Here is a 16,523-nt window from a genome sequence, read left to right on the forward strand (position 1 = left end):
ATAATCAATGATCTGTGATTAATTTTATAAAAAAGGGGGGATATCCTTTGGTGAGTAATTCATTAACCATAATAATTTGGTCTAAAAGTGTATTAGTGATAGAATGATGTGCTTTCATTAGTGAGCAAATGGGGGAGGGAATATATTTTCATTCATTTGTGTAGTTTTGTGTTTCCAATCACGTTTAAAATTGCACATCCATATAACACCAAAAAACCTAATTAGGGTATCACTATAGTTATCATAAACTTTTTTTAAAAAAAAAAAATTGCTGTTTTAGCCTATGGGGGACCTCCTAGAACCCATTTTGAGTCAATTGGTGAACTTAGAAAAATCAAGAAATTAGAATTTTTTTCATTCGAAAATTCCCCTCAACCTCTGATAAATCTGCCCCCCCCTAGTATTACTTTAGAAATACTAATTTGTCTTTAAGTTCTTTTTAACTTAGTATGCAGAGAGAACTAGGGAAGATAATCAAGACAAAATATGTTGACTTTGTATTATATAATTGAGTATTAGGTTTGTGTGATTAGTCCAGGCAAATCCAAGTCTGTATAAATATGTCGCTTATAATTAAATTTTTTCTTTGTAATGCAGCCATATGCTATATAATGCCAAGTACTGAAATTGCTGGCAGTGCCTTATGTTGCAGGAGAGGTATGAGGTTCCAACAAGTTGGAATATCCTTCTGCATATTTATGTATTAGTAATGCTGTTTCTTTTGGGTTTTATATTGACAACAGGTTGGAAACGTTTAAGTATTTGAATTCTAAATGTCATAATAATAGCATATTATATTTCCATATTTTATAGAATGACACATTAGACAATCAACTCATTCCAAAGTACTGTAGAAATAGGTGCAATAACTGACAAAAAAGGCTGTGAAAATAATTTTGAGTTATGATTTCAGTAAATTGATTGTATAATAACATTAGCAACAGTTTTAAGCTTGTGCTTTTAGGAAGCTGACCAAGTCATCAGCTATGTTATTAAAGGTTAAAGAAAGCTACGCTTCAATAATTCTGATTTACTCCTACTGTATGTTCAGTTATTCTCTAAACAGCAAGGTAGAAGTTATGACTTGCAAACTTATATCTGATTTTTTTTTTCTTTTGACCTAGTTTTAAAGACCTGAAAAGGTTTATGAATTAGGGATCCAACTAATTCAGGATTTGGTTCAGGATTCAGTCATATCCCAGCATTTTTATAGGATTGAATTCATGGTAATTTTAAAGATCTGGATTTGAACATATAGGGGCATATTTATTACTTACAGAGCATCAGGTTCTGGAGGATAATAGATGGCAGGAAAAAAACCAGTGAATTCCTTATCTCATTTGCATTTTCTAGCATTGATTCTTTTCTATGATCATTTTAAATTTGCATGGTTCAATTTCTTCCAAAAATAAAAAGCTCTCTGCGTTTTAGGTTGCTTATTTTGGAAATTTTTAAGTAAAAATTTGCTCACTAGCAATTTTTTTGCACAGTTTTGCCTAGTCATGGTTTTATGTTATTTAGACTATAGCTGGCCATAGATGCAAAGATTCAATCGGACGAATCCTCGATTCGTACGATTTTCAGATCATGTGTGGATTGTCCCGACATTTTTTGTCCCATGGAGACCGGTCGCTTGGTCGATCGGTCAGGTTAAAAGTTAAAAAAATGTTTGTCCGCTGCAGATAATTCCTCTTCATGTATTGCCAATTGTACAATTTCCAGTGGGAGACTGTTACCAGCTTTGTCAGACATAACTTTCGTACGATTGCTGTCAGGGGCAGAACATCGGCTGATCTGTTCTTTTCTACTTTATTTGATCGGAATGGTTAGTGGCAGGTCGAGAGATGGGGAAGTCTGATTATTCAAGGATTCGAACCGAATCGGATCTTTGCCTCTATGGCCAGCTTATTGGCAACCTTAAGGGCAATTTTTTCAAAGTCGTGTATTATGTGGTTTAGAATGTCTATATACAGTGCTGCTTTTTAGGTTTCCAATCATCCTGTAAAAAGAAGGATATTTATAAAGCTACTACAAAGTAGTGAAGCTAAGCGTTAAAATTTGCATACAAATATCATGTAAGTGCTGTAGCCTAGTATCAAAATTGTCATAGTTTGTAAAATTTTCTAACAAAGCCAATTATATAAATTCTTATTTCAGTTTGTCTTTGTTCCATTCATTACAGCAGACTTTACAAAGTCCCTCGAGGTGCAGGATTTGTGCATCCTTTTAAAAAATAGGCACCTCTAAGCTTTTACATATATAATTTATCCAATGATAAATGTTTTTGTTTGAAATATTAACACTTTTAAATATGTAGTTGCATTGCCATTTTTCCCTTTTTCTAGTGTAAAATCAACTCATGTATAAAATATGCCCCTTAGGGTATAAATGAATAGCCATTTTAGCTAGTGTAGCCTCCAGTCTTTCTACCATAGCTAGAAAAAGATCATAAAAAACTTAAGAAAATGGTTTCCCTTCAATCAAATGGATCTTAATTAAATCTTTTAGTACTAACCCCCACCTGCCACTTCAGAACTAAAACATCCCACATGTACTACAGAGTATAATGTTGTTTAGAATTTGCAAAGATTTCTTCCAACACATACCTGAAGTTTAGGAAGGCACAGTACATATACACATGGTTACTGTCATTCACAGCTTCAGCATAAAGTTTGGGGGTCTAAAAAATAAAAAATAAAGCAAAACAGTTTATTTCTCATTCCACCAATGTTTCATACACCTTTTCTTTTTGTTTTAATGAAATCAAGGACAACGGAAATGTACAAGAAAATCTCAATAGTATTTTTGTTTAATTGTACAAATTATTTATTTGTATGTACTATTAATATTATTTATATAATTGTTGTAGGCTAATACAATAATAGTACATAGCTGATTACAGCAGTTACTTGCAGGAAATTCTACAGTGTGCTAAGTCTTCCAAACAACAACATTGCAAAGCAGGTTACATCAGGGAAGAAATTTTTCATTTAAAAATATTGATCTGCAATTGTTTCCTATTAGCAGAAGCTATGAAGGGACTCTGCATAGAGAGCATATCGGCTTTTGTTTAAATAATATGTATCTCTGGTTTAACTGAGCATGAAAGTTCATCTGTGAGCTGCTTGTGATTATGCTCCTGCCATTGATTTTATGACAACGGCACCTTCAAGCTTTATGTAAGGCTTTTCAGGAGCTGCCATGCTAAGAAAAACTTGTTTTCGTCCATTAAGACTCTACAGATGAGTGGATGGGATAGGCTTTGAAATACACAATGGCTAAATTAGTCATGATCATCAAGTTCAATAAATATCTTGCATGCTCCATTTATACAAGGTTAGAAGTTGCCAGATTTTGGTTTACCTAGAGATTTTCTGACATCCTTAATTTGAAAACTTTGCTATTTGCACATGGTTGAACATAAATCTTTTAGGCACTATTAAGATAACCTTAATGCAATCTTACATGACAGAGAACTATAGTCTTACAAAAATGAAAATGAGAGATAACTTTAATACCATTTTATATAGCAGACAACTATAGTCTTACAAAAATGAAAATGAACCACGTGAACTATTCATGCATTTTCTTAGCTAATCCTTTTGCAAACAACACTATTCATTTCCAACTGTTAGGGGGTTAATTACTAAAATCCGAATTCATCTTATATTTTATTAAACAAACCCACAGCCAAATTCCCATGGATCGCGGAAACCCGCCTGACTGAAGACCCTGAAAAAGTCAGATTTTCAGGCTAAACCCAGTGCAGACCAAAAAATCGTCACATTGAGATAGGTGCCTTTCCCATTAACTTATATAAGACCTTAACAGGTCTGAAATGGCCACTTTTCGGATTGCAGCATTGGGGACAATTCAAGGTTTTTTTTTCTTTGAAAAAGTTTTTGCCCCAAAAAACCAGAACAGATAAATTTGAGGTTTAGTTATTAACACCCTTAATGTACTAACGTTCTGGTTAGCTACAGCTGTTGTTTCATTTTAAATGCCTGCAGGTGGTTAAAAGGAATGTCAACCCAAAACATTTTTTGCCTAATAAAAGAAAACATAATTCTAAGAAACTTTGCAATTTCCATTCATTACAAATTTTCTATGGTTTTAAAGTTATCTGTATAAGTATTGCTATTGAAAGCAGTGTCTGTCCCTTTCTATTCTCTACCCTGGTGGCTCAGACTGTTCATACAATGCAAGACAAGGCAGCTGGGGAAGACTCTTGCAATATTATTTAAAAAGTAACAACCAGAAGTCAAGCAAATACTGCTTTCAATAGCAATTGATTTTACAAATCATTTTAAAAGCTCTGAACATTTTTAATAAATGTGTATTGGAAAATTGCTTTGAATTATGTTTTCTTTTATTTGGAAAAGTTTTATTTTGGGGTTGACTTTAAAAAAAGGACACACAGCAAAAAAAGTGAGACACGTGGCTATTTGATTCTTGTTTTTATCCTAGAAAGCCATACATTTTCATGTGAACTTGTATTGCCTAAGATCCATTTATAAAGCCATTCATCATGGATGAGACTTCAAATACAAGCTGCTCAGCTAAAAGAGAGGTCCAATTACAAACTCTGAAACTTGTGTGTATCATAAAAGGGTTACATAATACATCTATTAAACAGCAAGATTTTATCCCCTGAGAGCGGGTGAAGTTAGAAGATAAATATCACTCTTGTTTTAGAGAATTTATTGATACACAAAGTGATGAGATGATTGAAAGCTCTCGTAAAGGGAATACTTCTGCAAAAACTATTACCATTAAATGAAATTGTATTTTGTGGTAGTATCGCCATTATGTGCATCTGCACCTAAAGCACAATTGGCAGTAATGATGATTTTTTTATACACTGGCACATGCCAAAAAGCCACAGTTTGACTAGAACAGAAAAAACTAATAACATCCCTTCCTCTAAACAGCTGTTGTATAAAGACAAGATGTACAAACAGATAAAAAGAACAAGGGACATTACTTGATTTTCTTGATAATACTTCTTGTGTTCCTGTACTTAATTAACCCATAATCTTTTGACATAAATCTGCAAAATCATCAAACTAACACATGAAACAACATTAGCAAAGTTAGATGCATTACAGAAGAAATCATCCCTCCTAAGCCCATTGATAGATGCACGGTAAGAGTTATTGTTGCTAATAAATTTACAGTGGTCAGTAATTATTAGCTTGTCAAAGCTGGTTGTTATTTTAGAGAAAAGCAACCACATAACCATTTTAGGTGAGGGATAGAATACAGAAAAAAAACATAATTCGATACTGAGAATCTCCACTTATAACCATTTTACTAATAATATTGAAACATATGAAATAAGTTATTTTAATTATATTGAGTGCTCCAGAAGCCCATGGAGCGACTCTGTTACAGGTGAAGTGGAGAGGGCATGACTGATAATTATATAATAATAATAATGATGGTTTTGTTTGGTGGATATTTTACCTAAGCTTGAATAAGGTTATGGAATCAAACAAGCTGCGGCCTTTTCACCCAAAATTATTTTTGGGGGGTAATAAGGATTCAGGGGCCGACATGGGGTCATATGTAAGTCATGGGTATTATATAGGGAAAAATGTACCCCCTATTGTAAAATATAATGATATTATAATTTGCCAAGGAGTTCTATACAGGTCATGTTTATAGTCACTAAGGGGCAGATTTATTAAAGGTCGGGGTGTTTTTTCCATAAAAAATTTAAGTTTTCGGGGGTATTTGTAAGTCACAACTTGAATTTTCAAGATTTATTATACCCTGAAGCTGGAAATAGGGCGAATCTGAAAATACTCCATCTAAAACCTGTCGAGCTAATGTAGAAGTCAATGGCAGATGTCCATTGAACCATTTGAAGATGTTAATAGCCTGCATTATGTTCAAGTTTTTCTCTGTGGGATTCACTCAAGAACTCGATTAATTCGATCAATTCGAGTTTTCACCCGACTACAGTGATTTGAGTTTCTTACATTTGAATTATTTTTTAAATTAGAAACCATTTGAGTTGTGAGTTCATTCGAGTTTCTTTGCGGTCTAAAAAAAAAAAAAAGCTCACAAAATCCTTCAATGTCCTTAAAGGAGAACTAAAGCTTAACAAAGAAGTAGGCTTGAAATATTGTGAATTACGTTTTGGGCTTATATACAAGTGAACCACAGCCCTTTAGCAGTAAAGATCTATGTCTCCAAAGATGCCCCAGCAGCTCCCCATCTTTTTTTCTGCTGATTCACTGCACATGTTCTGCATTGCTGTCACTTACTGAGCTTAGGGACCACCTCACAATATACTGTTTATTCAGAATAGAAATGTCACAATATAAGGCTGATTAGTACATAAAAGGATACTGTCTGGGAAAACATGTTTTTTTCAAAACACATTAGTTAATAGTGCTGCTCCAGCACAATTCTGCACTGAAATCAAATCCATTTTTCAAAAGATCAAACTTTTTTTATATTTAATTTTGAAATCTGACAAAGGGCTAGACATATTGTCAGTTTCCCAGGTGTCCCCAGTCATGCAACTTGTGCTCTGATAAACTTCAGTCACTCTTTACTGCTGTACTGCAATTGAGTGATTTCACCCCCTCCCCCCCCCCAGCAGCCTAACAACAGAACAATGAGAAGGTAACCAAATAGCAGCTCCCTAACACAAGATAATAGCTCCCTAGTAGATCTAAAACAACACTCAATAGTAAAAATACAGGTCTCACTGTGATATATTCAGTTACATTGAGCAGGAGAAACAACAGCCTGCCAAAAAGCAATTCCATCCTAAAGTTCTGCCTCTCTCTGAAAGCACATGACCCGGCAAAATGACCTGAGAAGGCTGCCTACACACCAAATTTTACAACTAAAAAAAATACACTTTTCAGGCATTACAATTTAAAATAAAATAGAAAGAAAAACTACACCATAAAAATCATGACAGAATCCTTTAACTACAGATAATTATTACATGTTAGCTCAGAAACCAGCACAATTCATGTTAGAATTTGATAATGCATTTTTGGCTAACTAACTATATTAGAAACATTTTTTATTTTGCACAGCCTATCTATTTACCCAGTTTTTAATTTTACACTGAACAATTCCTTTAAGCTGGTACAATAAGTCAGTATGTGAAATATGGCATTTTTAACTATATTATTTTTTAGGGTTTAGTTTTCCTTTGAAAATGCCAGTGATGCTGATGGATTTAAAGGTTGAGAAATATGTGAACAATGTTTCTTTTGTACGAACAATTTTTCTTTGGAGAAATTAAATATAGCTTTTAGAACTTGTGAATATGTTTAGCAAGCCATTTACCAGTGGAGAAAAGGCTTTATATAGTTTGAAATAAAACTTCCCACGGAGTAAGTTATTTTTGCAGCACAATTATATGCCACCTCTATGCAGGTCTTAAAAAAATGTGCCATGTGCAATTAAAACCCTCAATGCGATATCTGCCTAATGAAGCATATGACAATGCAAAATCTTTGTTTTGTTCTTATTTATGCAATTTCTTTCTGTTTATGATTTTTTTCTTTGCATTAATAGATTAATGCACATAATGTTCACAATTTACCTTTAGCATAGAACCATGTATATTTTCCCATACATACTGTATAAAGTTTCTCACAGCCCTACAGAGTTATGGTTACAGGCTTTTAGCAGAACATGTTTGGTGCTGATCCAATTAATTCCATAGATATGACACTTCCAACTGCAAAGTCATTGCCAGGGGTGAATAAAGCAGAAAAAAAGGAAATTACTTAATCCAGGCCATATAAATGTAATGAGAACTGTTTAAGTGACATGGTTGCTTCTTTATGGAGACTGAAATTAGTACTGTGGAACAGGTCAGAGAGGAAAAGGGAAGAAGATGAACTGAATAGAGTGACAGCCATTAACTAAAATGTTTAGGAGAAATTGTATGGAAGTAATTGGATATTTCATTGTAAAGATAAGCAGTATATGACTTGAAACTGACATAGTTTTAATTATACAGGTATGGGATCCGTTATCTGGAAATCCATTATCCAGAAAGTTCAGAATTACGAAAAGACCGTCTCCCATAGACTCCATTATAATCAAATAATCTAAATTTTTAAAATTGATTTCCTTTTTCTCTGTTATAATAAAACATTACATTGTACTTGATCCAAACTAAGGTATAATTAATCCTTATTGGAGGCAAAACCAGCCTATTGGGTTTATTTAATGTTTACATGATTTTCTAGTAGTAGTTTTCTCTTAAAGTGTGATTCAAATTACAGAAAGACCCGTTATCCGGTAAGCCCCAGGTCCCGGGCATTCTGGATAATAGGTCCCATATCTGTATTTATAACTGTAGATTACATTGTGAAGGAATTTCAAATCAAAATATGTCTTACAGTTACAACAAGGGGTTAAATCAATTCTGTACTTGGAATCTATTTACAAAGTCATCTCCTCACACATTTTGTCAGTAAATAAGGAGAAGCAGCGCCTTTGCTAACACATTTATTTGTCTAATAGTTAATTTAGTATTTCAATGTGCAGCTTGGCTTGCTAATAAGTCATTTTTCAAGCCTGTGATGAACTGCTGTAAGCCCGCTTAGAATCCATTCATTTGAGATAAATATTATAATTCTGAAACTGAGGCTGCATTGTGGGTTTATGGTTTTGCTTTTTTGTTTTTGTTATTCTTTTACACTATTAGGGTGTTTCTATGTCTGAGAACTTTGTTCCCAAGAGACAAAAGACCTCCCAAGAAGAAGCACAGAGTGCCATAGCTCATGCCAGCACTTATTTAAGAGTCCAGAGTAGATCCAAACACATGCAGACACTTGGGACATCCTAGCCTTATGCAGTCCTTTGTCACTCAGTGTAGTTGTGAATATGAGAACTCCCTGCAGAATGGGCGGACTGAGCGAGCAAGCCAAGAAAGGCATTGGAATTTTATACTGCAGTTATATTTCAGAACTTGGGACCCACACTCAAGGATGCCATATTTTAATTAAATAATATACTTAAACCATTTATACCATGGATAATTTATTAAAGGCACTGGTTTGCCTAGAATAAACTGATAATGGGTTTAAAAAAGCAAGAACTCAAAGAGGCGACTGTTGTTTTTCCGTGACTATGTGCATAGTCACTGAAAATATTAATTGCTAAATGCACAGAGTATCATGTTTGTACTTCCTATCGCTATTTACATTTTTTTGTGCAAACCTTTTTATATTTTCTCATAACAAAAATAAAACAGTGTGGGATCTATTAAAATTCAAGATGACTTTTTTTCAAATCAAGGAAAAATGCATGTCGTACCCAAGTTACGTTTTTGAGATTTATCAAGTCAAAAAAATAAATAAATAAAACTCTTGAAAATTCAAATGAAAAAGCTTAAACCTGGTGAGCTTCTGCATTAGGCAAGTTACGTTATTTTTTTTTTTAAATGTTTAATATTTTTAATTCCTTTTTGTTGCAGAGTTTGGGATTGAGTTAAATCATGATTATTTTTTTTTCAAATTTAAAAAAGACTCAACTGCCGAATTGCAGTTTTAGCTTATGGGGGATGTCCTGGGATCAATTTGGAGTTGCAGCCTTCCTGAAAATTTAGTTTTTAGGAGAAAAAACTCGATTCGATTCCATTTACCCGAGTTTGAAAAATTCAAATTTTTTTGATTGGTCATTTTTTATTTGAATTTAGAGCTCATGGGAGTTTATGGGAGTTTTTACAAATGTACATGAATTCTAAATCGACCTTTGATAAATCTGCCCCTATGTGTTCTTTTCCTTATGGTCTGTGTCATTGATCTTTTTTTGTGCTGTCTGGTTTAAACTACTGAGTGTAATAAATAACGATCTTTTAAGAAAAAGAGGATTCTAATCCATCTAGAGAGACGGGTTCTTTGGTCTTCACTTTGTATCTCAAATTATTTGACATCAAGCAAGACAGGACTATTGCTTTTTCAAGAAAAATTATAAATAGTTGCACAAGCATCAGGAAAAACTGTTTGCATTCCTTGCAAATCAAAAATATCAATATAATCTTTTTCAGAAATATTTTGCTGCTGAAACCAAGGGGGCCATTTATTTAACCTCAATTTTTTTCCGGTTGAGGTTTTTAGGGGGAAAACTCGAATTTATTTAGGAAAAAAAACCCTACAGCAGAACAAAAGTTATTAATAATAGGCCTGATGGTGCTATACTTGATGTTTTGAAGTATACTCCCACTAGTCAAATGATAAGTACTGATCTTTAACCTGTGGTCAAAACTCTTGATTAGCGTTATGCTTGCAATAATGTAATGTGTGATGTCTTAACAGGTGGTTGAAACTACAAGAACACCAGCTTCCTCAACAATTGGGCTAATAATGAGCTTCTTAAAAATTGTCTGCTTAAAACTACGCATTCATTTTTTTGATGGGAGATTTGCATTAATGTTCCTGTGCACTAATTTAATTACAGATCATATTTAATAAATGCCAAACTAAAAAGGATAATTGCAAATAAAATTAAAACTGACCTACCTAGTATTTCATTTGTAACAAGCCGAGGTTAAGTGATTCCTAAATGCTTTTCACTGACTCATCAATCTTTTACAGTTCAAAAAGATTTTATATATAAATTATCAATCAGTTTAGTAATACTATAATCATAGAGCTGCTGTAACTACTTTTCACAGATGGGTTCACTGATAGAGTTGACAATGACAGATACTTATGGAATGATAAAATAATTAAAGGCAAAGTTCAAGATTAGATAAAGGGAGGAAACATTTTGAATACTGTGGGAACCCATTGATGCTGAAGATTCGAACTCTCTAAGAGTCACACTGCAATATTGAAGCTCTATAATATTGTATGGAGTAACTGGCATTAAGGCAATGGAGCATAGTTTTGGTTGCATTTTATATTTTATACTGCAGATAAGTAACTTAAAAAATATATAAATTCATTTAAGAGATCAGATCAAGAGAGAAATATGTATAGTCCATATCTACATAGTAGTATTGTTTAGGTAGGACTAACACAAAAACATAAGTTTAAAGGTTCTCACCATCTTTAGTATGGTTGTATATACAGACACAGTATTGTGAGACTCAAACGTGCCCCTTGTCATTTGTAATTAACTCGATGAAAGTCTGGGCATGCATAGTTATATGAATCAGACTTTGTACCATCGATGCTCCAGCTGCCTGTATATGAATGAAATACTAACTTGTAAATATAATGAAGAACTATTTGTCCTTGACCAAACAATTTAAACTATGCTTAACCCATGTTTATCTGCCAAAAGAATTAGGGTTTTCCATGTTTCATGTGCCAGATTCCACAACAGACTGCTTGAAATTCTTTTTAAAAGATTAAGTCTGACATTTATGGCACAGATCTGTTATAGTAAGTGACATTGCATGTTTACACAAAATTGAGTTTTTGAGGTCTTATGTTCGTTTTTTTATTCTGCCATCATCATTATCAATCCAGAAGCTTTATTTATTTCCCTAACATAATGGCCTATTTCCATCTTCCAACAGTATTGGGCTGTTTATTGGTATACTGAGTTTACTTTGATTTTGGCACTGTTATCCTAAGAATCTTCTCAGGTGACTTAATTTAAGTTGTATTATTTATTTAGAACAATGTGGCAATGTGAACAATGATTTACACCTAAAAACAATACAACAAGTTTAGTTCATTAGAGCATCACTGAATTTTTTTTTTATAATACAGGGTAATTTTAAATACCCTCATTTTAAGTTTTCCCTCATGTTACACCATTTCCCTGATTTTACATTTTCATGGATTTTGTTTTCTGGTTCCCGGAAACATGTAACATGGTGGTTCTAATGTATTGTAAAAAATCTATAGCAACATTCTTCATTTACTTAATAATAATAATTCATTATTCATTGTGCAACCGATTGCAGGTGTCTGTGTTGCAGAAAGCTAAGCATGTTCTCTTGTCCTTATCTACAATAGTAATGATAGCTTTAATAATTGGGCAGATAAGAAAATGAAAAGGGATCTCACAATTATATGCCTTTGTTTGTTGCTTCCCCCCACACGTACAGTTTTCCTTGTGTGAACAAATTATCAGGTTGCTGTGTTATGATGAGAATAATGGCTTAAGCTGGCCATATACACTAATATCTTTAATGCAGTTAAAACAAAAATACTGTAATAATAAGGCCAGTGCCAGACGTGGCGGATCTCGGACTTCAGAGAAACGCAGCCAGAGAATCCACTCCTCCACTTCTCCTCTCTGCTTGATGTGCCAGCACCCTGATACATTATCTTGGCCCAGGTTCAGGAAGTAGTCTCAGATTTCAGCCCCAAAATGTGAGAATTTGCATTTCGGCCCCAAAATACACTGTGTCTGTCTGAACCTGGGTAATGTATGCAGGTGCAGGAAAATGAAGCAGCGAATGAGATGCCTTTTTATTTTTTTATACAGTTTTTTATATACAGTATTTTGCAAGTAAGGAAGATAGAACCTGAATAAAGAGTGGAAAAAAAGAATAACAATAATAAGATGTTCCCTCAAGATCAATTAGTGTCAGTGACTGAACAGCAAAAATGCATTTTAAATGACATGTTTACAGAGGCAAAATTATAAAGCTTATAATTAGAAAAGAAGTTTTAAACTATGTTTACAATAGGTCTATAAAATACTAAGGCTCACAGTATGCATGGGGTATTTGTCATCAGCACATGTAGCAAGCATTTGTTTTGGGGTTAAATTCATAAGTCACAGTTTCCATTAAAGCAAATAAAATGGGTCATGGTCTGGGTCAACTCCTTGTCCAACAGATGAAAATCAAAATGTTCCCCATTGAATTTATTTAAAACTGATGTTCCCCAAAATGGATGTTTAAAAGTTTTGGAGGAGCTAAAAAACTGAACTTTTACAGCATGGTCAACTTGCATGCACTGCTCTATACATTTACAAGAATATCACATTTGTTATTCTAACAAATAAACCCCTAGAATAATTCATGTAACATAAAAGGTTTGATCCACAAAGCATTCACTTTACACAGTGGGATTTGAATAGAAATGAATTAAACATTTCTGCAAGTTTAAAAATGATTATGTGAAATTCACTGTTTGCTGTCTGTGATATCATTTGCGAATAAGCCAGTATTTAAAGGCCCATCTAGTAAAATATTGTATATGAGATCAGTGTTATTAACAGGGGAAAAGATATCAGAGATTTTAGACTTTTTCCCCCCAAAAAGGTGGCAACCCTATTTGTTTACATGCAAATTTAAAGAGTAGTTCACCTTTTGATCAACTTTTAGTATATTATAGACAGTGATATTCTGATACAATTTCCAATTGGTATCCATTTATTATTTTTTATGGTTTGGTATTTCAGCAGCTATCGGATTGCTACGATCTGATTTTCACAAACAACCAGGCAGTGGTTTGAGCGAGAGACTGGAACAAGGAGAGGGAAAGAATAGGAGTAAGAGGAATAAAAATTAGCAATAATTACATTTTAGCCTCAAATGGCATATTTTTTTGTTTGCCGGGGTTAGTGACCCCCATTTTAAAGCTGGAAAGATGTACAAGAGAAAGCCAAAAAGCTCAAAAATTACAAAGAATAAATAATGAAGACAAAGTTGCATTGGTTGAACTGCATGCACAGGTTTGAAAATGATTAGACCTGCTTCATCACTGTCAATTTATTTTTTATTGTACTACATAATGCACTTTGTTGACACTGGCCAAAAGATAAATTGCATTTTGAAGTATATTGGGTAAGGATATAGTTTGTGCCTACCCTTTGACTACAAATAACATCTTTAAAAACACAGGAAATATTATTCCAATGAATAAAGTGGCTTCAGCATTGCCCTGAGCCTTTAGCTATGGAAGCTGACAAACTGGATACTTTAATAAGCAAGCAATCCAGAAATGCTTTCCCCAGACTAGGCTTGTAAAAAGTTATTTATGGATTACAAGGTGTTTCTTATATACCTTTTATATTCTATTTAAAAATAAATCCTTTTTTGAGTGCCTGCTGACTGCAGCTAACATCTGCCATAATAGAAATGGTAACTGAAAATGTCATAAGTCAAAATAATTCACTAATTATCAGCATAAATGATATACCAGTTTAAATTTTAGTGCTAACAGGGTAGCACCAATTTTATAATACTGCCTCAAATGATGAATTGGTCAAATTATTTGGAGGATAGAACAAAAATTGCAATAATATACTTTAATCTCAAAGGCGGTGTTTGCTCTACAAACTCTAATATCTATAATAGAATCAACTTCCCTGTTGGAGCTGCCACACAGGATCCTCTGGGGCTCTCACTGCAGAACAAATAACTGAAGCTATTTAAAATACTTACTATTTATTTTTTTATAGATCTTTAGGGGAGATAAACAGGGATCAAATGTCATTCACAGTTCTTCACATCTCTATCAGATGAAATAGATTATATAAAATTTTGATGAAAAGTTTTATTTACAGTCGCTGGACAGAAATAATGTTTCATCTTCAGTTTCCACAGTTTAATGACCACCAATGTCAAATCAGGAAAAAATGACCTTGTCTCACCTAAGCTGTTTAGCCGCCTCACCGATTTTATACTTTTGCTTATCCTGTAGCTTCACAGTTTCCCTAAGTACTAAAAAATATTAAACTTATGTACTATATCACAATGCTACTTGGGGTCAGTGAATGGAGAATAAGCTGCTAAGACAACCAGCGTTTTTGATCTTTGCTACCAAAGAGCATAGCCCACTCAGTTTCTTTCAGTCTGTTTTGGTCTTTATTATTTATATTATTTCCCATATAAACATTAAAGGAGAAGTAAACCCAAAAGTTAAAAAAACCCTACCCCCTACATAGTCCCCCCTCCCTCCTCCCCCCAGCCTAAGTGTTACCCCAGGCAAATGCCCCTAACTTTTTACTTACCACTGGGTGCAGATTCAGGCATCGGAGTTCACGGGCGCCATCTTCAGTCGCTTCCGTAAGCTTCGGAATGAGACCGGCACTTCAGCAATTTTAATGAGTATTGGGGCATGTGCATTTGTGGCGAAACAGAAAATTGCTCCAACTGCGTATACCACGCTCCCCCCACTCTCATGCTGAAGAATACCGAAGAGATGAATATGGCGCCCGACGCCTGAATCTGCACCGAGGGGTGAGTAAAGACTTAGGGGCATTTGCCCAGGGTAACACTTAGGGTGGGGGGGAGGAGGGAGGGGGGTCAATGTAGGGTAGGGGTTTTTTAACTTTTGGGTTTGCTTCTCCTTTTAATGTGATTCTGTTCTTAAATATTACATGGTTAATAGCCTTCTCATTTAAATTATTATTTTTAGTTTCTGCATTGGTTTTTACTTAATTCTTACCAACACATCTTATAATTTATATATCAGTTGATTAGCCAAAGTGCAATACCTTCAAATGCCTCCTTATTTTCATGCTTTCCATTAAACTAATAATGTTATTTCATGGAGCATTAACTTTCAAATTACTAATGCAAGTTTAAATTACACATTGATACAACAATCCAAATAAATAATTTGATATTTTTTTTTTTTACCAGAGGGCTGTTTGCTCAATTGATTCATTAAAGTATCTTGAAGGTGTCCTCAAGAATAGTACTCAGCAACTTTCTGGACCTTGCAGAGCCATGTGTTAATAACATTTTTGTGCTTAAAAATAAATTAGAAGCTCTTTAATAGCCCTAATAGGCCTATTTTAGGTTGAATCCTAAAGCTTACATACATCTATGATAAGATGCTCACACATGGTTTATACAGTACCTTCACTTTCATCACGTACCTTCACTTCATCATGTTACCCTACATTACCTGTGTTAAGTCAAATAGGTTATCTAGTTTATTTTTATATGAAATCATTTCAAAGTAACAGCTTAGAGACTAATTTATTTCATATACTGTAAACCATATTTGATTTCCCGAGGGTCAAAAACTTACATCCACTTTGCTAGGATGTTGTGGCATTGCCTTTCAATTGCTTAGCTTGAATGAAACACTTAGGGGGTGATTTATCAAAAGCTGAATTTTTATGATTTTTTAAAATAAAAAAAGTCCACTCGATTTAATCAGATTGGGGAAAAACTTGATATAATTGAGCAAAAACCTAATTCATACGTTTTTCCTGAATATTTCGATTTTTGCAGGCTTATCCCCGAAAACCCTGAATTTTTTGTATTTTTGCCCAAAAAGCCCAAATAGAGAAGGCTGATTTTCAGATTCAGACTTTTTGCAGCATTGGGCTTTAATAAATCCCCAAAAATTAGAGTTTTTTAAAAAAAAACTGAAAAATTCGAGTTTTGCCCCAAAAAGCCCGACTGGAGTTTAATAAATAACCCCCTTGGGGTAGTCTTCCACAAGCTTCTCACAATATGTTGCTGGAACTTTTGCCCATTCCTTCTGACAGAAGTCAATCAGGTCTGTGCTCAAGAAATCAGTCAGTCATTAACATTTCAATAGGATTCAGGTCTGGACTTTATTGTGGCTACTCCAATACTTGTACTTTGCTGTCTTTAAGCAATT

General features: G+C 33.9%; 1 protein-coding gene across 2 annotated transcripts in view; it reads right to left on the reverse strand.

The window, feature by feature from the left end:
* Nucleotides 1-16,523, reverse strand: part of LOC108716320 (adhesion G-protein coupled receptor D1) — a 277,355-nt gene that overhangs the window by 105,657 nt on the left and 155,175 nt on the right. For both annotated transcript variants that reach the window (XM_018262431.2, XM_018262435.2), the window contains one exon: nt 2,607-2,680. In XM_018262431.2, the coding sequence (XP_018117920.1) occupies nt 2,607-2,680 (74 nt within the window). The remainder of the gene's footprint in view (nt 1-2,606; nt 2,681-16,523) is intronic.

This window comes from Xenopus laevis, chromosome 1L, assembly GCF_017654675.1.
Source record: "Xenopus laevis strain J_2021 chromosome 1L, Xenopus_laevis_v10.1, whole genome shotgun sequence".
NCBI lineage: Eukaryota > Metazoa > Chordata > Amphibia > Anura > Pipidae > Xenopus > Xenopus laevis.